Source organism: Bombus huntii, unplaced genomic scaffold, assembly GCF_024542735.1.
Source record: "Bombus huntii isolate Logan2020A unplaced genomic scaffold, iyBomHunt1.1 ctg00000069.1, whole genome shotgun sequence".
Classification (NCBI taxonomy): domain Eukaryota; kingdom Metazoa; phylum Arthropoda; class Insecta; order Hymenoptera; family Apidae; genus Bombus; species Bombus huntii.
This window is the reverse complement of record NW_026099328.1, coordinates 506,587-527,472: the sequence shown is the minus strand read 5'-3', so window position 1 is coordinate 527,472 and position 20,886 is coordinate 506,587. Positions and strand designations below refer to the sequence as shown.

The 20,886-nt window shown below is 49.3% G+C and overlaps 4 protein-coding genes across 4 annotated transcripts; all 4 read right to left on the bottom strand.

The window, feature by feature from the left end:
- Positions 1–13,184: 13,184 nt before the first annotated feature.
- On the bottom strand, positions 13,185–14,219 carry LOC126876320 (uncharacterized). The gene has a single exon (XM_050639159.1). The coding sequence runs from the start codon at positions 14,217–14,219 to the stop codon at positions 13,185–13,187; it is 1,035 nt and encodes a 344-aa protein (XP_050495116.1).
- An 87-nt stretch (positions 14,220–14,306) lies between these two features.
- On the bottom strand, positions 14,307–16,247 carry LOC126876319 (uncharacterized). The gene has a single exon (XM_050639158.1). It carries the CDS (start codon positions 16,245–16,247, stop codon positions 14,307–14,309), a length of 1,941 nt encoding a protein of 646 aa, XP_050495115.1.
- A 69-nt stretch (positions 16,248–16,316) lies between these two features.
- Positions 16,317–16,988, bottom strand: LOC126876318 (uncharacterized). The gene has a single exon (XM_050639157.1). The coding sequence runs from the start codon at positions 16,986–16,988 to the stop codon at positions 16,317–16,319; it is 672 nt and encodes a 223-aa protein (XP_050495114.1).
- A 2,860-nt stretch (positions 16,989–19,848) lies between these two features.
- On the bottom strand, positions 19,849–20,883 carry LOC126876317 (uncharacterized). Its single transcript, XM_050639156.1, has one exon. It carries the CDS (start codon positions 20,881–20,883, stop codon positions 19,849–19,851), a length of 1,035 nt encoding a protein of 344 aa, XP_050495113.1.
- Positions 20,884–20,886: the final 3 nt, after the last annotated feature.

Genomic DNA, 20,886 nt, shown 5'->3' with positions numbered 1-20,886 from the left:
CCCGAACGCTTAGCTGCGCCGCCCCGCACCGAGATCCACTTTGACTTTCGCCCTTTGTTGCGAATATGACAGCCCGTTCGCGCTTTACCCTCGACGATCGACGCCGACCACGCTTCTGCCGCCTGTTATTTCCCAACCGTCCACCGTTTTGCTCCCCTTCTTTTTCATTTTCTTCTTTCCGCTCTTCTCCTTTTATCCTCTTTTCCCTTCTTCTCTCGCCGAAGCGCCGCGTTTGCTGTCGAGTTCGGCTACGATTGGCAAACACAAATCTTACGTGGACGCGCGATACGCGCGTTCCACGCATTTCAAATTTCACGACGTAACGTACTCGACGACTCAACGTAACGTGGAAAACGCGACAAGATGTTCGAATTTGGAATTATGCGAGCGCGCTGGGTCGATCGGCATGCCATCCGCCAAACGCGCGGCAAATAAATCTGTCGGTGTAATTTTAACGAGCCGCGATACCGCTCGAGGATTATACGGGTAATTTAAATTCCGCTCGCTCGATCGACGCGACTGATGGAACGACGATGAGCCGGCTGAGCCGAGATGAAATGATAAATTAGCGAATGAAACAGCCAAGTATAATGGAATGCCCGGTTAAATATAGAGCGTTTTAAACCGATTAACAGATAACTGCAAATTAGATCGTCCATTAACGCGGTTCGTCCACGTTCGAGCGGCATCGTTCGAGAATCAGTCGGAGAATTAGTCCGAGAATTAGTCAGAATACCCTCCGATCGATCGTTTTCCCCCCCGAAATCTGGCATTCAATCTGTTTCGATTCGCCATTCGCGCGATCCGAATTTAAGTTTCACGAATGTGAATACGAACGAGCCGTGCGTACCACTGACTATCGCACGATCGCTGTGGCAAAACGCTGGCGTACAATTAGCGCTATTTGCCGTTACGTGAAATATATTGTAAACGTTATTGCTCGCGCGTGGAAACTCGCTACTTCGCGCAGCCAGTCGAACTGTTCGATATTTATAGTTAGTCGACAAATACCGCGTACCTATCGTCGAGATTCTACGCAAGCATTGCGCGCGATAGAAACCCCTTCTATATCGTGCAATTGTCGTATCGAATAGCCGCTGCTCGAATTTCGCGCTGCGAATCGCATTCAAAAAATTTTATTTTTCTGGAAATCGAACGTGCAGATTTTTTTTTTAATTCAAACGACCTAACCCGAGCAGTTAGATTGGCCGAATTTCGTTCTCTTTGGAAACTTTGAGACCTCCGAACAACCCGTCTCTAGATGTCTACGATAACTTTGAAATTCCTAAATTCCAATTAATAAGTAAAAACCGGAACGACCAAAATTCCCTGGACCGCGTAATCCGCATGAAAATACAAATTCAGCGTCGAATTCGAAGAGATAGATGAAAGAGGGATTCGATGGTAGAGCAAATCGGACGAACGGTTTGTAACACGAGACATTAATAAAGTTGGTGGAGCCGCGGAAAGCGGATGGAAATGGAAATTTTCCGATTTTAATATCGGCGAATGCATCGGGACGCGAGAAGAAAGATCAAAAGGTTGACTGTTGATTAATTTGAGCGGCACGCGAGCCACGAGCCCCGAGCCCCGAGCGTCGCGATGCTCGCGTGCGCCGAAGCTACTGCGATCGAGCGAGCGTCGTAACCTCGGTAAATAACCCGTCGTATAATATTACGTACACTGATCAACGATTCGGAAAGGGAGTTTCGCTAACCGGGGCATCGCCCCGCCGTCGTGCGAAAATAAACTAATTAGCCTTTGGGGACGTCGAGGCATGCCCCTCGACGCCCCAGCGGATTTCAAGTCGTCGATTTTACAGCTAGCTGCTGTTACGTTCGAACCGTTTGTAAACCAGTGACGCGCAATTTGGGATAGCGATTGCGATCGAAATCCGACCCCTCTCGAGAATCCTACGGAAAGAGAATTTCTTTCGCAGTGGTTGGTCTGGCCGATCCAAGTTTCGGCGCGCGTTGTCGCGATGCCTAATCGCTGCGTTGCCGATCGTCGTTGCCATTGGAACGCGCGGCGACCGAACAGCCGTGAGTTTGCTCTGTACACTCGAGGCCTGAACTTAAAGGCTTAACGACCTGTTTGCCGTTGCAGCTCGGCAGAAACGAATCTTCGGCGTTCGCCCGAGCTAAACCAGCGAATATTCGAGCGGCCTGCCTCGGAACGGTCGCTGAATTTCTGCTGAAAAATTAATCAACGCGGAACGTAGATCGCCAGTGATAAACACGTGAAAAACCATGCGCTGATGATGGGGGGGGGGGGGGGGAGAACGGCAACGGCAACGTTGTTGCCAAACGAATGTAATGAACGGGCAAATACGCGTTTGTTTGCAAGTACCCTACGGCGAGCAAATAACGTTACGCGAAACACGCGGCCCGGTTTCATCCTGTGTCGTCCTTTTATACACACGCGTGAAAAATTTCGCGGAAATTCGCACTGGCGACGCAGAATCGGTGCGCGGAAGAAATCTGGCCGACTCCTGTTAATAAATTTATTTCTTACAAAATTTACCCGTGGACCGCGCTATCCTGCCGCCCGTGTTTCCATCTCTTCGCCAGGAATTTGGCAACAGAGTTTGCGAAAAGTTACGGGCGCCGACTGGAGAGAACGGCGAGACCGGTTTTTCTAAAATAAAACGATCCTGCGAAATAGACGCGACGAGTGCCACGGTCAGTCTTGGAAACTCGAGTCTCCGCGAAATCTCCTTCCGCTTCTGGCTATACGTACAAGTATATCAACGCGCGCCTTGCAACGCGTCTCGTGCCGTTTTTCTCCTATTCTGCTTGCACGTTTCTCAAAGAGAATACCTAATACCAAGGTGGCCTTCGCTTTACGCGTCTGTGCGATTCCAGCGATGGAAAAAACGTCACGCTGTTCAGCAAACCAGCGTGCAAGCAACGACAATACGTATACGACGTTGCATAAATCAACGAATGTTCGCGTATAGAAACTTGTAAAAAAAATCCACTGTCGAAAAATAGAAAAATTCGTACTCGTGCAAAGATCAGCGGGAAACGAAACGATTTTCGACTCGTAACCAAGCGTTATAGTCATAGGAATGTAACGAAACGGCGCGCAAACAACCGACGCGAAACCATCGTGACGCAAAAGCATTTCGCGACAGGGAGCGCGGGTCCGACCGTAGCGAAAAACCAGCAGCCAGCCCGCTGTCGTTTCACCCAATGGGGGTGTTGTATCGATATGTCGAGGCAGCGTCGCTGAAACCTGCTGATGGCAGAGAGCCAACGATAAGGGCCGCCATCTATCGACCGTAAGAGCCTCCTTTTGTATTAACGACGCTGTTCCGACTGTAATTGAGAGCCTCTGTACTCCGGCCCAATGTCGCCAGGTTATTAAATCCCGGGATATAAATTAGTTAATATTATCCACGCGCCGCTAGCTCGCACTCTTTTCTTCGCCAGAGAAATGGATTTTCCGTTAAACTTAAATTGCTTAGCGATCGCCGGATGTGAAAGTTTTATCGAGTTCGTCGATAAAGAGCTTTCGCGTACAACCGACCCGATCAACGTACCATCGACACGCGACAACTGCCAACGATTTACGACGGTTACGATGGTATTACCTTTTCTTCACGATACTTTTCTTTTTCTTTCTCTTCTTCCGCCGTATTTGAGTTGATCACTATGGTTGGTCGCTTTACGTCATCGTGTACGAGGGACACGCCGAATAAAGTTTGTGGAAAATCATTACTCCACGGATCCTTTTCATCGAGTGTTCCAAGATAGCCGTTAGTGGAATTTTCGACCTCGTTTAAGACCCATCAACGAGCTGAAATCTGCTCGCCAACTTTACTCGGAATTCAATGCTTTTCAATTACAAAGATTTTCCGGTTAACCGTTCCTTAATTAAACATGTAACTATACCGAAACGTTTAAATTACTTTTTGGACCTGGTATACAGGTCAAAGCTACTCCAGTTTACTCTGCTTTTTTCAGATCGTCCCTTTCAATTTCGCTGCGCGGAACGTCGGGAAAGGAACTCGAATACGAACGACACGAATAATTTGATAGAAAATCATCGTCGAAGCGAATTCGAAGCAAATTCGAAGCAAATTCGAAGCAAATTCGGGCCGAACGAATTCTCGCCTCGATTCGAAGCCAATATGCTTGTCCTTAAATTGGCTGTCCTCCTCGGCAGGATACCTACGAAATCGCAAATACGAGACCGACGATTCGTAGGAAAATCTGTGTGACCGCCGATAATAAAATCTCCTATAATCGACGTTGGCCTGCTTACGTCAATCTGCTCGTGGCAGGTGTCCGACGATACAGGCTCAACGCGACATCAACCTCTTCGTTATAATCCGTACAAGCTTGGTCTCGTGTAACGGTAACGTTAGTCGTGTAATAGATACTTTCGATGTCGGCGTCGAAATCATTTCCCAATATATTTCCTGCGAAATTGCTTCGTAATTTCGTAGTAACACACCGACTGGCTATGTGCCACGTCACCGACTCGCCTACACCTTGCTATCTCTCCCTTAACGACAATTTTATTGAACCGAGCGATCGACCCAGCTCGCCCGGTAAATACCTTCGCTCCTCTGGACACACCGACGATAATTGACCCAGTTCGATATCTTTGTAAACCGACGCCAGGCGTTTCTTGCCTCGTAAAGACGAATCTTTCGAACGGTGTCATTCGCGTTCAATTCGTTTTTCTAGCGAGGGGTCTCGAATCTTTAAACGACGAGAAACCTAATCACTTTCAGACAACTTTCGTTTAAAGACGAAAGAACGTAAAGAACTGGGTTCGGCCTTCTCCCATCTGCGTATCTTTCGGGGAGTCGATTGCGATGGTCATCTCCTTTGTCGGATACGATTCGAATTGGTCGAATAAGCTGGCAAGTGCTAGATCCGTCTCATCTCCTTCTTCCGTCGAATATTAGCGCCACTACGAACGCATAAGCCGAAAAATCTTGCCACCGTATTACGCCGAAATATTAGACGATGTTCATTCGCAAGCGATAAAGCTTCGCTACTGTTCGCGATCGGCGCTGCTCTACTACGAAATATCAAATTTATCGCGTAGCCGCGTACACGGGAGAAGGAAAGAGATCGCAAGGGCGGTATTTACCCAATGCGAGAGACAGGCTACGAAAGACGAGCACGAGCGACTACAAAGTTCAATCGGGCTCGATGAAGCTTAACTTGCTCCGCGGAGAGCGGCCACTTGGAATTCGAGTGGCGTGTACGGTGTGCTCGGAGCGTTAACGAGTTCGATCGTCATCGTAAATAAGCAACCAGCGGTCCGAAAAATCTCGCCACGGTCAAGAAGGCTTAAGAAGCCGTTCGCGGAAGATGGACGGCGCCACCCGCTACTTCTCGGCCGGAAATTACAGGTGACTTAGCGCGGTCTCTCTGCCCTCGCTTCTCTCGACAGACAGAGAGAAGAGGGCGCGGGCGCATCGTAAAATCCAAGCGAAGAGAAAGAAAGAGAGAGAGAGAGGCGTCGCTCGTCGAAAAACTCAGATGCGATCTTTCGCGAGTTCGTCGACAGTTTCTGCCTCGCTGTTACGTTTCTACCGCCCCCGCTGTATTTCGAAACGGAAGGGGGGCGCGATTCCGTCTGTCGGCTCTCTTCCTGCACGCTTCGTTGTGCACCGTCGCGCGTATCTAGACGCTGGAAACGAGAATTATGAAAATTTCGTGGAGCAGTTGCGCCAACTCTTCTCGTTTCTCGCCATTGAAATCGCAGGTGTCAGGTCGCGCGATCGATACAACCCCCGTTAAAGGATCGAAACGATGTTCGTTTGCGATTCTAGGCAAAATCGTTTCCTATTTAGCGTGAAAGTTCCAATTGTTTCTCTCGTCTAGTTAGCGCGCAAGCTTCTTCTCCTTTCCTTTCACTCGTTAGAAGCGAAATAGTTCAGAGATCCTCGCAGCGTTTCAAACATCCCGATGACTCTCTTCGTTCCATTGTCTTCGTCCAGTTGTCTTCGAAACGTTAATTTATTCGTTCGTTCTCCTCGTTGGCGTAAGCGCAAACGCGCTCGATCGGTTACCTCTATTTTCGTTTTTTTCTCTGGGTAGCGCGTCGAGCGAAAAGCGGGTGTGAGTGGCTTGACGGCTCGAGAGAGTGCGATCGAGGATTCCCGATGTTCTTCTCTGACGGATCGTCGATATACGTAGAACGCGACGAGGTCCAACTCGATTTCGCGTCGCGCGTTTCAGAGGATATCAGCCCTTTTCTCTCGCGATCCAGCAAGAAACGACGAGCCGAGCGAAGGAGGAGGAGTCAACCTCGACTGCGGTATCTGCGCCGACGACGCGATCCGAACGTAGCGATTGGAAGGTCGCTTTAAGCGTTAATTTGGCGATCTCGCGATCGATCGAGATCGGTGTCGGGATCGGCGTAATACGCGCGTACGATCCCATATTACGAGCGAAAGACGATTAAAAGACTTCGCGCTCGTAACCGTAACACTGTCCGGGCATGGTTGTCCTTGGGTTTACGACGCCTGTCGCTCGAGATCCCATTGTCTCGAATCGATTATCCAACACTTTGCACCTGCTCCGATTAGTGCAACGTCGAGGAACAAAACAATGCAAGAACGATAAAACATAGGATATACATTAAATGATAAGGGATCGGGGCTTTGGCGCTACTTTGGCGGGGCTACTTTGGCGGCTTAAAAGAGACGAATACGTGGAATACGTCGATCGATCTCTCGTATCGAGGATACGGACTGGCGAACGTAAGACGGATCAAGTTTCGAGCAACGTTTCGAAAGGGCGAATAAATTGGAATTAACGCGGCTCGCTATAGGGCGAGTATACGGAAACCACGGGCTGCGATAATGTAACCCGCGGGATAAAGGCTTCCGCGTACGACTCGACGTACAATTGCCCTTTACAGTGTTGGCAGTGGAAAACGATCTGCGCACAGATCGGGGTGCGGCTTAATGCCAATTCACGGACAAAGGGTGGCCGCGGACGAAAAAGAGAGCCACGGGATTCTTGGAGCGGGCGAGTAAAGTGAGAACGGCCGGCTGCGCCGTTTCTTTCGACGTTGCTCTCTCGATTCGGAGATAACAGCGCTGTGTGCCGCCGGACGATTAATAACCGACTCGAGATCTAGATACGAATAAGTATAAAAAGGTTGGATCTTGGTTTCGTCGTTCTTACGACCATATAACGCTTCGTAGGACGTGACGATGTGAAACGAAGAATCCCTTCAGAATGGAAAATGCCGCGACACGGACCGACGCGAAGGCCGACTTTGATACAAAGCCGAAGGTACTTGACTCCAACGACGTCGAGTATCGCTCAAGGGAGATCGGTCATGAAGTAAGGGAAAGAGGAGCACTCGTACGATCCTCGTCCCCCGTGCGATTAAATATCGCAGGGGTGCGGTCGATGGAGATCGTAAGAAGATTCGCGATAAAGCGATCGAAGCAGGCTTACGCCTGTAATCTTTGGAGGTACGTTAATATCGCGACTAAACGTCGTAACCTACGAAATCCGGAGAAGAGGGTCGCAGTTATTAATCGGGCAGCGATAATCGCCGGCTCCACGATATCCAACGAATTCATCCGCCCCCTCGTCCGTCGATACTCCGTCGTTCTTCGATCGTCGTTCTTAATTGCGCGTCTCAGGGGGACGAGAGCAACGCGTATCGCCACCACGCGTCGATCGACGAGGTATCGATTCGCTTCCGCGACCAGCGTCAAAGGCCGGGCCGACGAAACAACGTTATGCCACGCGTCGAGATTCGCGTTGCTCGGCGTCTTTCTCCGTGGGTCACGAAACCAAAAGGGAGGAAAAACACGAGGGATCCGTGAAAAGGCGTCGTTGTTCGATCAGCGTGTGTCCAACGATAAGCGAAGCGACGAGGACGCGACCTAACACCAACACGGGCAATTCCTTTTCCTCGGGTTTCTCGTTTTCTGGATGGACGATCCGGTCCGTAGTTTTTGATTCTCTACAGAGGAGTATACAAGTACTTGATTTGCAAAATGATTAGTTTAAAAGATATCTTAAATTTAACTTTTTTTTATTTTATTTTATTTTATTTCTTTTATTCCTTTTTTTATTTTATTTTACTTTTTATTCTATTTTTTTTATTATGTACCTTGCAATTCGTACAGCTGAACATTAAATTTAGTATTGTAGGACTTGTGTGAATGAGGAGGAAGGATAAGAGAGAGTTAACAAGTTTTTATGCTTTCATTAGTTTTTATTCACCTACAGTCTTGACTAAGAATATACAATTCAGTACTAATATATATAGAAAAATACAAATATCCACATAAAACTGTACATACAATCATACATACGAAACCATACATACAAAACCAGACATACAAAACCAAACTTGACTAAGAATATACAATTCAGTAGTAATATATATAAAAAAAATACAAATATCCACATAAAACTGTACATACAACCATACATACAAAACCATACATACAAGAATTATTATACTTAGAAAAAAAGTGTCTGGCAATAGTAGCGATTATTCGGGATCGAGGTATCCCAACTCCAGCCAGTATGCTGCCATATCTCTTGCGGATTCTCCCGGCTCTCGGTCCAGCAGCAACCTTGCAGTTATTGCTTCTCCTGGAGAAGGATCGATGTTGACTAGGCTCCCTGTCCGTCTCAACATGGTGAATTGGGCCACTCGATGTCTCTTCCCTTGGATCGGTTGTTCTCGTACACCTGGCAGAACGATTTTTCTAGCCCACGGTGCCATTTTTGCCAAATTACGGGGCAGCAGCCGTATTGAATCGAGACATTGCTCGCTCTCTAACCCCCAATCGATTAGAAAGACGATGTAGCCAGTCATGGTCCTTTGTAAAAGGATGGCTCTTTCCCAAGCGCTAGATTCCTTAAAATCTACTAACACGGCGACTAGCATGCCTGTTCTTAAACTTTTCGCCTTCGGCAAGTACTCCACGGGATGTTCCATCATCTTCAAATTGAGTGTTTGGGTTATCTTCGGCCATCCAGCCAAACGAACCCACATGGTGGTAAGTGACTCGACTCGAACCACCCGGACGGGAACTCCTTCTCGGAACCGATCGTTTGTCTTTTGTAAAATCTCCATGGTATACTAGATTTGGAAAAAATTTCGAATGTTAATGTTCGACTATACTGATCTGCCTAGTTTACGTGTCTATGTCGGATGGTGCTGGCTCCGCCGGGAATCGGACCCCCCTTTATATACCAGCAGCACCGACCTTGGAGAGGACCCCCTTTATATATCAGCTGCACCGACCTTAGAGAGGACCCCTTTAAATATCAGCAGCACCGACCTTGGAGAGAACCCCCTTTATATATCAGCTGCACCGACCTTAGAGAGGACCCCTTTAAATATCAGCAGCACCGACCTTGGAGAGGTACTCGGTCACCGTTTAAGCTAAACGCACGTTTTCGTTTGTCTTTTTTCACGCTTTTCTTGTCCTCGCAATATTTTATAACAGTGTTATCAATACATACAGGCAAAATATATAGTCTATTTTTGATACACAAGTGTCAGATATCAATTATTGCTTTCCGTTAAAATAAATATATCATTATTAGATGCTCTTTTTAATATTCCGATCCGCATCCTTACAATATTTTACAATTTTTAACCTAAAAATGTCGCTAGAAAATAGAAAACGAAAAACAATTTGAAAAGCACTAGCTCGCTTGAATGTGAAAATTGTGACGTGGGTGTATGTGCTTTGCCCTGCTTTAAAATATATCACACTCAATTGTATTATTAATAATTAAAGTAAATTATTAAAGTTCACGTATATGTATCGTACCTTTAAGAAAAATTAACATTTAATTATCCAATGTGCTTGCGTAGAGAACAGCATTATCCGCCACATATTGCGGTGCAGTATCGTTTACGCGTAGTTCGCGTCAAACCCTGCCCTACGAAGGAACGTCCCCGCACAAAATTCAATCGTACCTAAGACGTTAAACCGATCCTTTGCAAGTTTTCTTCAAAGAGATACGCTATACGAGTTGTTTGATTGATATCCGAAAAGTTTCTTTCTGTTTATGAGGAAATAATAGACGCACAATGTTATTTGCTTTATATCGTTTTGTCGCATTACGTACGATCCATTTTGTTCTATTGAGATAAACACCGAGACATTTCACAGATTTGGTTTCACGTTTGTACGGAGGTGCTTTATTGTAAAAACGACGTTTGCGAAAAAAGACATTTTTCGGACAACCTAATATATTTCATACGATGCTGTTGCCAAGAAATATTTATTAACGAAATGCTAAAAACTGTTATTTGCAAACAAATACTAGGGGAAATTGTTTTATCCGCTTTTACACGCAGAAGAATTTTACTGCTCAATAATATTGCTATTGGAACGAACGAGCCGTTTCGCTAACATCGGAACAAAGTAGAAACGAATCGGTACTTATCAAGGAGAAAACCTTGTCCAGCGTGGGGAAAAGTTTAAGGACCGATGTCCCTCGATCCACGCTGGAGACGGCCGATGAAACAAGGCGAATTAGCGGGAGATCGGGAGCAGAAGGCAGAACGGGCGGAATAGAAAAGGAATGGATACGGCAAGCTTCGGCCGTGCGATTTCGTATCACGTAGCGTTATCCCCTCGTAAAGTTGGCCACTCGTGCCACTAGCAGAAACTGTATGGCGGGCTCCGAGAGGATTTTAATCGCGCGACGGTCGAACGTATCGGTGAAATTACTGGAGAGCCCCGTCGACGTGCCTTTCGTTCCTGTCTGCCCCACGGCTCGGCTGCCACGGATCTAACAGATTGACCGGATCCAACGTGCCGGGTTACGAAACTTCGAAACTGGCTAGAATCGACTGCTAAGTTAATTGCCGGTCGCTCCCTCGCACCTACTCGTCTATCAGACGACTCCAACTAGTAACCAACGAGGAAACCGCTGATGTCAGGCGTAAATTCAGCTGAAAATCCGTAGCGTGGAACGATGAAAGAGGCCGCACGGAAGAAAATAGCCTGGCGATCAAAAGGCTGGAACGTGCTTTCAGACCCGAACGCTTAGCTGCGCCGCCCCGCACCGAGATCCACTTTGACTGTCGCCCTTTGTTGCGAATATGACAGCCCGTTCGCGCTTTACCCTCGACGATCGACGCCGACCACGCTTCTGCCGCCTGTTATTTCCCAACCGTCCACCGTTTTGCTCCCCTTCTTTTTCATTTTCTTCTTTCCGCTCTTCTCCTTTTATCCTCTTTTCCCTTCTTCTCTCGCCGAAGCGCCGCGTTTGCTGTCGAGTTCGGCTACGATTGGCAAACACAAATCTTACGTGGACGCGCGATACGCGCGTTCCACGCATTTCAAATTTCACGACGTAACGTACTCGACGACTCAACGTAACGTGGAAAACGCGACAAGATGTTCGAATTTGGAATTATGCGAGCGCGCTGGGTCGATCGGCATGCCATCCGCCAAACGCGCGGCAAATAAATCTGTCGGTGTAATTTTAACGAGCCGCGATACCGCTCGAGGATTATACGGGTAATTTAAATTCCGCTCGCTCGATCGACGCGACTGATGGAACGACGATGAGCCGGCTGAGCCGAGATGAAATGATAAATTAGCGAATGAAACAGCCAAGTATAATGGAATGCCCGGTTAAATATAGAGCGTTTTAAACCGATTAACAGATAACTGCAAATTAGATCGTCCATTAACGCGGTTCGTCCACGTTCGAGCGGCATCGTTCGAGAATCAGTCGGAGAATTAGTCCGAGAATTAGTCAGAATACCCTCCGATCGATCGTTTTCCCCCCCGAAATCTGGCATTCAATCTGTTTCGATTCGCCATTCGCGCGATCCGAATTTAAGTTTCACGAATGTGAATACGAACGAGCCGTGCGTACCACTGACTATCGCACGATCGCTGTGGCAAAACGCTGGCGTACAATTAGCGCTATTTGCCGTTACGTGAAATATATTGTAAACGTTATTGCTCGCGCGTGGAAACTCGCTACTTCGCGCAGCCAGTCGAACTGTTCGATATTTATAGTTAGTCGACAAATACCGCGTACCTATCGTCGAGATTCTACGCAAGCATTGCGCGCGATAGAAACCCCTTCTATATCGTGCAATTGTCGTATCGAATAGCCGCTGCTCGAATTTCGCGCTGCGAATCGCATTCAAAAAATTTTATTTATCTGGAAATCGAACGTGCAGATTTTTTTTTTTAATTCAAACGACGTAACCCGAGCAGTTAGATTGGCCGAATTTCGTTCTCTTTGGAAACTTTGAGACCTCCGAACAACCCGTCTCTAGATGTCTACGATAACTTTGAAATTCCTTGTAAATTCGACCAATCGCGGGGAGACGTACTCGCGAGGAGAGTCGTCAACGGGGGTCGTAAATCCCCGTTACGATTATAACAATCGACACCACGAATTGATCGATCCCCTGATTTCCTTTGAGATAATGAGGGGTGATTGAGTTGGTATAACACTGGGATTCACAGTATTATAAAGTATATATTTCCAAGCACTTAGTTACAAAAGATTTGCGTGAAGAATGCGACTCTCGCGCTATGTGCAGACTGCCGCGTTAGGCGTTAGTTGGTAGACCGTCGCGTTAGGCGTTAGTTGGGAGACCGTCGCGTTAGGCGTTAGTTGGGAGACTGTCGCGTTAGGCGTTAGCTGGTAGACCGTTTGTCGCTCTTTTGTTTAATACGGAAGAAAGTTCGGTGTGGGTGTGCCCCTGTGCCTAAAGAACGCGGATTCGTTGGTCCCACTTTCGTTAGGAAAAGTGAGGGTAACGAACCGCGGTGTCGATTGGTCATGCTGCACTACTGCTCGAAGGGATGAGTAGGGAGTCTTCTACCATCGTGGTGCGTAAATGACTGTGTGTATGAGAAAACCTAGCCTGTTTTATTACAGGGCTATTCGGGTTTTCCTAATGGGTGCATACCCGCTTTCTCCGCGTTTTAAAGGCGACTAATAAACCCAAGGACACCTCTAAAACCGACTGTGTTTCGAGCATATTTTGGCTTGCAATTCTTCAAGACAATCGGATTGAAGACATATGGCGAAACAATGCAGGGAAGTGAAAGTTATGGTGAGTCCTTAGGTTTATTGAGGGTCGAAGTGCCGTTACGCAGGTCGGTTGTTGTCCGGTCGCGCGGGCTGGCGAGCAGATGCTTTAGGCGTCGTAACATCCTCCCCCCGTTGAGAGGGCACCGATCAAATTCTGGCTGTGGAGTCTGGTGTGTCGTTGGTGACCTCCTTCGCTCCGTGTGGGCGTTCGGCCTCGTCTGGATCTGGGTGGATGGGTAAGGGGACCAGTCTTTTGACGCCGCGGTCCAGGATGCTTGTTGCCGTCTGCACGGTAGCGGTCCGGATGATTCCGTCGGCTCCTGGATGGACCTTGATTACGCGGCCCAAAGGCCACTGCATAGAGGGCACGTTGTCCTCCCTGAGGATTACTACGGTGCCTTCATGAATGTTGTGTTTGCCCTTGTCCCATTTGCTGCGGCGGGTTAACTCGTTTAGGTATTCTCGATACCATCGGCTCCAGAAGTGCTGCTTAATCTGGTGAATGCGCTGCCAACTGGATAGCCGTCCTGATGGAACTGTCCTGAAATCACGCTCCCGTAAACTGGTTAGGGTATCACCGATTAGAAAATGACCGGGAGTGAGGACAGGGGGATCTTTCGGATCGGATGAGATGGGAGTCAGTGGGCGTGAATTGAGAATGGCCTCAATTTCGATCACAAGGGTGTTGAGGTGTTCAAAGGTCAGGAGCTCCGTGCCGACCACGCGGATGAGATGGCGTTTGAACGATTTAACTGCGGCTTCCCATAACCCGCCAAAATGTGGTGAGTTCGGAGGATTAAAACGCCATTGTATTTGTCGGTCGGCGAGAAAATTCTGTACCCTATCCTGGTGGTCGTCGGACTGCAATAGGGTCCGGAGTTCTTGCAGCTCCCGATTAGCCCCGACGAAATTGGTGCCGTTGTCGGTGAGGATCGTTGCGCAGTATCCTCGCCGCGAGATGAAACGGCGTAGCGCGGCCAAGAAGGCGTCGGTGGTTAGGTCGCTGACTAACTCTATGTGGACCGCCTTTGTCGCCAGACAAACGAATATGGCGGCGTACGTCTTGATTTTACGTCGGTTGCGGTCCCTCCTCTCCTTGATGTAGAATGGGCCGCAGTAGTCGATTCCGACGTTCCTGAACGGCCGCGATTCGGTAATACGCGCCTCTGGCAAATCACCCATCAAGTATTCCACTGGTGGAGGGTTGGCTCTGCAGCAGCGGACGCACCTTCTGAGAGTGCGCCATACCTGGCTACGGCCGTCGATCGGTCAATAGCGCAGTCTCATCGCGTATAGGGTAGCTTGGGTCCCTGTGTGATGATTGTTCCGGTGCTCTTGTTCTATAATTAGCTCTGTCACCGGGGATTTCGGTAGGATGATCGGGTGTTTTTGGCTGAAGGGTATGGCGGAGTTGGTTAGTCGCCCTCCTACCCGGAGTAGCCCATCTTCGTCGAGGAAGGGGTTTAATGGCTGTAGTTTCCCTCCAACGTCCTCGCTTCGATTTTTTTGGAGGATCCGAATTTCAGGCGCGAAATGCTGGGATTGTAAGATTTTTATTAGCCTGTTGTGCGCTGCGGTCAGTTCGTCTGTGGTGAGATGGGCAGTTCGGTGTTGCTTATGTCTCCATCGAAGACACCGGGCGACGATTCTTATTAGTCTTGGCCAAGACGAGTAGCGATGGAGGAGAGTGTTGTCGTTAACACTCGTCCTCAGACAGATCGTCTTCTTTTGCTCCGGGAGGTCGACTACCGGTATCGGGCTCCAAACCGGCCAATAGCTTTCGCTTTGCAGGAGCCACCTTGGCCCGTTTTTCCAAATGGACGGACATAGGAATTCCTTGGGCGTCTGGCCTCGGGAGATGAGATCCGCTGGATTATCGTCGGTAGGCACATGACGCCAGTCGGAGATATTGGTCTTGGTCTGTATCTCAGCGACTCGATTCGCCACAAATGTTTTCAAGGTGTGCGGCGAAGACCTGATCCAATGGAGTACGATGGTGGAGTCAGTCCAGTAGACTATCCGCGATATCTTGGTCGTCAGGGCCTGTTGTATTGACGAAATCAAGGACGTCAAAATAAGTGTCCCACTTAATTCGAGACGTGGTATGGAGAGCGATTTGAGCGGCGCTACCTTCGACCGCGCCGTGAGGAGTCGAGTCCAAATATTGTTCTTTCGGTCAGTCGTCCGCACGTAGACGCACGCCCCATATGCCCTTTCGCTAGCGTCACAGAATCCGTGGAGCTCAATTTTCGTTGCGGATTCTAGGATGGTCTTCCGAGGGAACCTTACCGCATTTAACAACGGCAATTGGGTGTGGTATTTGATCCATGCTGTGTGTACGTCTGACGGAAGGGATTCGTCCCAATCTACCTTCAATGTCCAGACTTGTTGCAAAATCATTTTTGCTCGAACGATTACCGGCGCGAGCAATCCTAGTGGATCATATATTTGTGCGATGACTGAGCTGATTGATCGCTTTGTGATTCGGGAAGTGTCACTGTTCGTCTTGACCGAATATAGTATGGTATCGTCGGCTGAATCCCAAAAGACGCCGTGTGTTTTTAACGTGGATGACTCACCGAGATGTAATTTCTGCTTGGTGTCTTCCTCAGGTAGCCCTCTCAGCAGATCCCGATCGTTTGAGGCCCATTTGCGGATATTTAGACCGGCTAGCTTAAGTAATCTCGTGAGATCATTCCTGATTGATAGGGCTTCGTCCTTCGTATCGGCTCCGGTCAACGCATCGTCGACATAGAAGTCTCGCCGTAGGATCTGCGCTGCTCTCGGAAATCGAGGTCCCTCGTCCTCTGCCAACTGTTTGAGACATCGGATGGCCAGATACGGGGCTGCGGATAGACCGAACGTTACGGTGTTGAGTCGGTAAGTTTCGATCTCTCCGTTGTCGGCACGCCACAGAATCTTTTGGTAGGGACGATCTTCTGGACGTAGGAGGAATTGGCGGTACATCTTCTCGATGTCGCCGGTAAGGACATATTGAAATGACCGGAATCTCAATAGGATGTTCCTCAGGTCTTCTTGTAATTTCGGACCCGTATGAAGGGCGTCGTTTAGAGACACTCCCGTGGTACTTGAAGCTGAGCCGTCGAACACAACCCGTAGCTTGGTGGTGTCGCTCGATTCCTTGGTCACGCCGTGATGTGGTAAATAATATCCGTGGTCGGTGGCGTGATCCGTGTTGATCTTTGTCATGTGACCCAAGTCTAAATATTCTTGAATCACAGCACTATACGCGGTTTCATATTGTTTGTCGCGTTGGAATCAGCGATGAAGAGAGGCGAGCCTGCTCATTGCAGTGGCCTTCGATGACCCTAGTGAGGAAAGCTTTTCGTTGAACGGTAATGCAACGATGTATCTGCCTTCCTTGGTTCGTCGGACATGGTTTCGGAAATGTTCTTCACATAGTCGTTCCGATTCCGAAAGATGAGTAGTGGCCTGTCCCTCGTCGATCTCCCAAAACCGTGCGAGGTCCTCTTGCAGAGCCGTTGTGGTTGCGTGGAACGTATTTATCGCGGTTTGGGACGTGGGACTCCCCCCGATTACCCAGCCGAAGCGTGTTTTTTGTAGACGTAGTTCAGGTTCGCCTGGTTGTGCCAGATTGACCTGCCCGATGCACAGCGACGCGAATGTTGATCCGGTACTAAGTAAAACATCGATCGGGGCTGGGCAATGGAATTGTGGATCGGCTAGATGAATATTTCTGGGTAATCCCAGACTCGAGGGATCGATGGGCTCGCTTGGTACGAGGATCGATATGGCCGGGATAACAAGAAATCTCAATGTCTTCTTGTACTCGCCGTCCGTCGACGTGATGGTGGCCGTGGTGTAACGTTTTGCCGTGGTGCTCAAATTGTCGAGGGCTCCGATCTGGATCGCACATCTCCTTTGCCTTATACCGAGGGAGTTCGCGAGCCTGTCGGTCATGAAGTTCATGCTCGACCCAGTGTCGAGTAAGGCTCGGGCTCGGATTGGTTGTGCCTGTTTGTTCAAAACCTTGATCTGTGCTGTGGCCAACAGATCATGATGCAGAGGGGTGTGGGGAGATGTGTTTGTTAGTCCGATCCCCCTTGCTGTCGTAGTCTCGGACAGTCAGTTTTGCCCCGGTTGGGACTTGGATGAAGAGGTTGGGGTGGTGTTCCGGATCCGGGCTGAGCGTGACTCGTACGAGGAATGCTCTTTCGTACCTCTTGGAACCGAAGATGTATGCTTCCGTGAAGTATCGGATGTTCGCCTCGATTTGTGGGACGACCGCGACTTCGATGATCCCGATGGGGATTGTTCGGTGGAGGCTCGCTTGTGTGATGAACGACTGCCCGACGATCGACCGCTCGGTGCGCGACTGCCCGACGACCGACCGCTCGATGCGCGACTGTCCGACGACCGACTGCTCGGCGACCAACCGCTTGCCGACCGACCGCTCGACGATCGACCGCTCGACGATCGACCGCTCGAAGATCGACCGCTCGACGACCATGAATCTACCTGGGTTTTTTCGCGGTGTAGATACGTATGGTGTCGGTGACCGCAGATACGACACGAACCCGATGTACACTGTGTCGGCGAATGTCCTGTGCCTAGGCAATTTATGCACAACGATGCCTTCTTCACGATTTGAAAACGTTTGGTCGCTGATTTGGCCTTGAATATTTTGCAGTGTCTGATCTCGTGATGTCCGTTGCAGGTCGGACACACCACCGTTCTGCTGGTTGTAGCAAGGGTTCGCCCATGCGGTATGGTTGTTCGCTGACTGCGGTGTTTGTGTGTTGACCCTTTTGATTCCTTCTCTTTAGAGAGGAATTGAGTCCCGTTCGCCCGTGTTTTGAGAAAGTCTATCAGATGCTGATAGGATGGCACCTTTTGGCGGGGGAATGTGTGCGTTGCCATTTACGCAGGCTGGACGCGGGCAACTTCGACGCGATCAATTCGATCATCGCTATGTTTGAAGTGACGGGCTCCTTTAGATGTTCGAGCGCCTTTAGATTTACGCTGATGGTTTCCAACAAATCCTCTAGGGCCTCTGGAGTTTCCCTTTTGATTTCCGGATAATTACGCATCAGATTCCAATGGCGCATGCAGATTTGGAGGGGGCAATTGAACTTGTCCTTCAGTGTATCAAGCGCGATGGAATAGTTGGCCTCTGTGAGTTCTAATGACTGGATACTCTGTGCGGCCCGTCCAGTTATAGATGAGCGTAGATGCTGGAACTTTTGGACATTCGTCAAACCTTCGTTAAGGTCCACTATGGATGTGAACGTGTCGTAGAAATAGGTCCAATTCTCGAGGGCACCGTCGAATTGGGGCACGCGGACCTCTGGAACGGTGGTCGGCTCTGGTTTCCGGCACGTCTCACCTCTTGTTGTAGTCGACGGGGTTGTTGCTGATATTTGCTCAAAGAGCTCTCGGAACCGCATGTCAAGCTCCCGATGCTCTTGCGATAACGAATCTACCCGCGCATCTTCCCCCTCATCTACCACACCTAACTCTTCTTGAACCTCGAGTATCCTCCTCCAAAGCTCATCGAACGAGCTGCGGCAAGATGCTAGGAAGATTCTGTTTGCCTTCCCAGACGCTTCGTACTCATCGAGTTCGCGCCTTATGGTTGCAAGTCGACGGGCTAGGACGCCTCGTCTCCGCCGTAACGTGCTGATTGATTCAGCTTGGGCCATGTTTGATTTTGATAATGAACGCCCTTACCTTGATCAAATGGACGTTGATCTGGGATTCTGTTGCTAATCGTTACGATGCGGCGTGGGCTCGTGCAGATGCTGCGCGACGGAGGTGCTTCTCTCCGATGGCGGTTCCCTTGCTCAGTTGACTAAGTGGTTGGAACTTGGATCTCACGCGACACTGTATAGTCACTGGTCAGTGCACTTTTTGGTGGCACGAGATCCGGCTCGAAGGACCATGTAAATTCGACCAATCGCGGGGAGACGTACTCGCGAGGAGAGTCGTCAACGGGGGTCGTAAATCCCCGTTACGATTATAACAATCGACACCACGAATTGATCGATCCCCTGATTTCCTTTGAGATAATGAGGGGTGATTGAGTTGGTATAACACTGGGATTCACAGTATTATAAAGTATATATTTCCAAGCACTTAGTTACAAAAGATTTGCGTGAAGAATGCGACTCTCGCGCTATGTGCAGACTGCCGCGTTAGGCGTTAGTTGGTAGACCGTCGCGTTAGGCGTTAGTTGGGAGACCGTCGCGTTAGGCGTTAGTTGGGAGACTGTCGCGTTAGGCGTTAGCTGGTAGACCGTTTGTCGCTCTTTTGTTTAATACGGAAGAAAGTTCGGTGTGGGTGTGCCCCTGTGCCTAAAGAACGCGGATTCGTTGGTCCCACTTTCGTTAGGAAAAGTGAGGGTAACGAACCGCGGTGTCGATTGGTCATGCTGCACTACTGCTCGAAGGGATGAGTAGGGAGTCTTCTACCATCGTGGTGCGTAAATGACTGTGTGTATGAGAAAACCTAGCCTGTTTTATTACAGGGCTATTCGGGTTTTCCTAATGGGTGCATACCCGCTTTCTCCGCGTTTTAAAGGCGACTAATAAACCCAAGGACACCTCTAAAACCGACTGTGTTTCGAGCATATTTTGGCTTGCAATTCTTCAAGACAATCGGATTGAAGACATATGGCGAAACAATGCAGGGAAGTGAAAGTTATGGTGAGTCCTTAGGTTTATTGAGGGTCGAAGTGCCGTTACGCAGGTCGGTTGTTGTCCGGTCGCGCGGGCTGGCGAGCAGATGCTTTAGGCGTCGTAACATCCTCCCCCCGTTGAGAGGGCACCGATCAAATTCTGGCTGTGGAGTCTGGTGTGTCGTTGGTGACCTCCTTCGCTCCGTGTGGGCGTTCGGCCTCGTCTGGATCTGGGTGGATGGGTAAGGGGACCAGTCTTTTGACGCCGCGGTCCAGGATGCTTGTTGCCGTCTGCACGGTAGCGGTCCGGATGATTCCGTCGGCTCCTGGATGGACCTTGATTACGCGGCCCAAAGGCCACTGCATAGAGGGCACGTTGTCCTCCCTGAGGATTACTACGGTGCCTTCATGAATGTTGTGTTTGCCCTTGTCCCATTTGCTGCGGCGGGTTAACTCGTTTAGGTATTCTCGATACCATCGGCTCCAGAAGTGCTGCTTAATCTGGTGAATGCGCTGCCAACTGGATAGCCGTCCTGATGGAACTGTCCTGAAATCACGCTCCCGTAAACTGGTTAGGGTATCACCGATTAGAAAATGACCGGGAGTGAGGACAGGAGGATCTTTCGGATCGGATGAGATGGGAGTCAGTGGGCGTGAATTGAGAATGGCCTCAATTTCGATCACAAGGGTGTTGAGGTGTTCAAAGGTCAGGAGCTCCGTGCCGACCACGCGGATGAGATGGCGTTTGAACGATTTAACTGCGGCTTCCCATAACCCGCCAAAATGTGGTGAGTTCGGAGGATTAAAACGCCATTGTATTTGTCGGTCGGCGAGAAAATTCTGTACCCTATCCTGGTGGTCGTCGGACTGCAATAGGGTCCGGAGTTCTTGCAGCTCCCGATTAGCCCCGACGAAATTGGTGCCGTTGTCGGTGAGGATCGTTGCGCAGTATCCTCGCCGCGAGATGAAACGGCGTAGCGCGGCCAAGAAGGCGTCGGTGGTTAGGTCGCTGACTAACTCTATGTGGACCGCCTTTGTCGCCAGACAAACGAATATGGCGGCGTACGTCTTGATTTTACGTCGGTTGCGGTCCCTCCTCTCCTTGATGTAGAATGGGCCGCAGTAGTCGATTCCGACGTTCCTGAACGGCCGCGATTCGGTAATACGCGCCTCTGGCAAATCACCCATCAA

Excerpts from the sequence above, each read along its gene's own strand:
- LOC126876320 (XM_050639159.1), bottom strand. The coding sequence starts at position 14,219 with ATGGGTGATTTGCCAGAGGCGCGTATTACCGAATCGCGGCCGTTCAGG.
- LOC126876319 (XM_050639158.1), bottom strand. The coding sequence starts at position 16,247 with ATGACAAAGATCAACACGGATCACGCCACCGACCACGGATATTATTTA.
- LOC126876318 (XM_050639157.1), bottom strand. The coding sequence starts at position 16,988 with ATGAACTTCATGACCGACAGGCTCGCGAACTCCCTCGGTATAAGGCAA.
- LOC126876317 (XM_050639156.1), bottom strand. The coding sequence starts at position 20,883 with ATGGGTGATTTGCCAGAGGCGCGTATTACCGAATCGCGGCCGTTCAGG.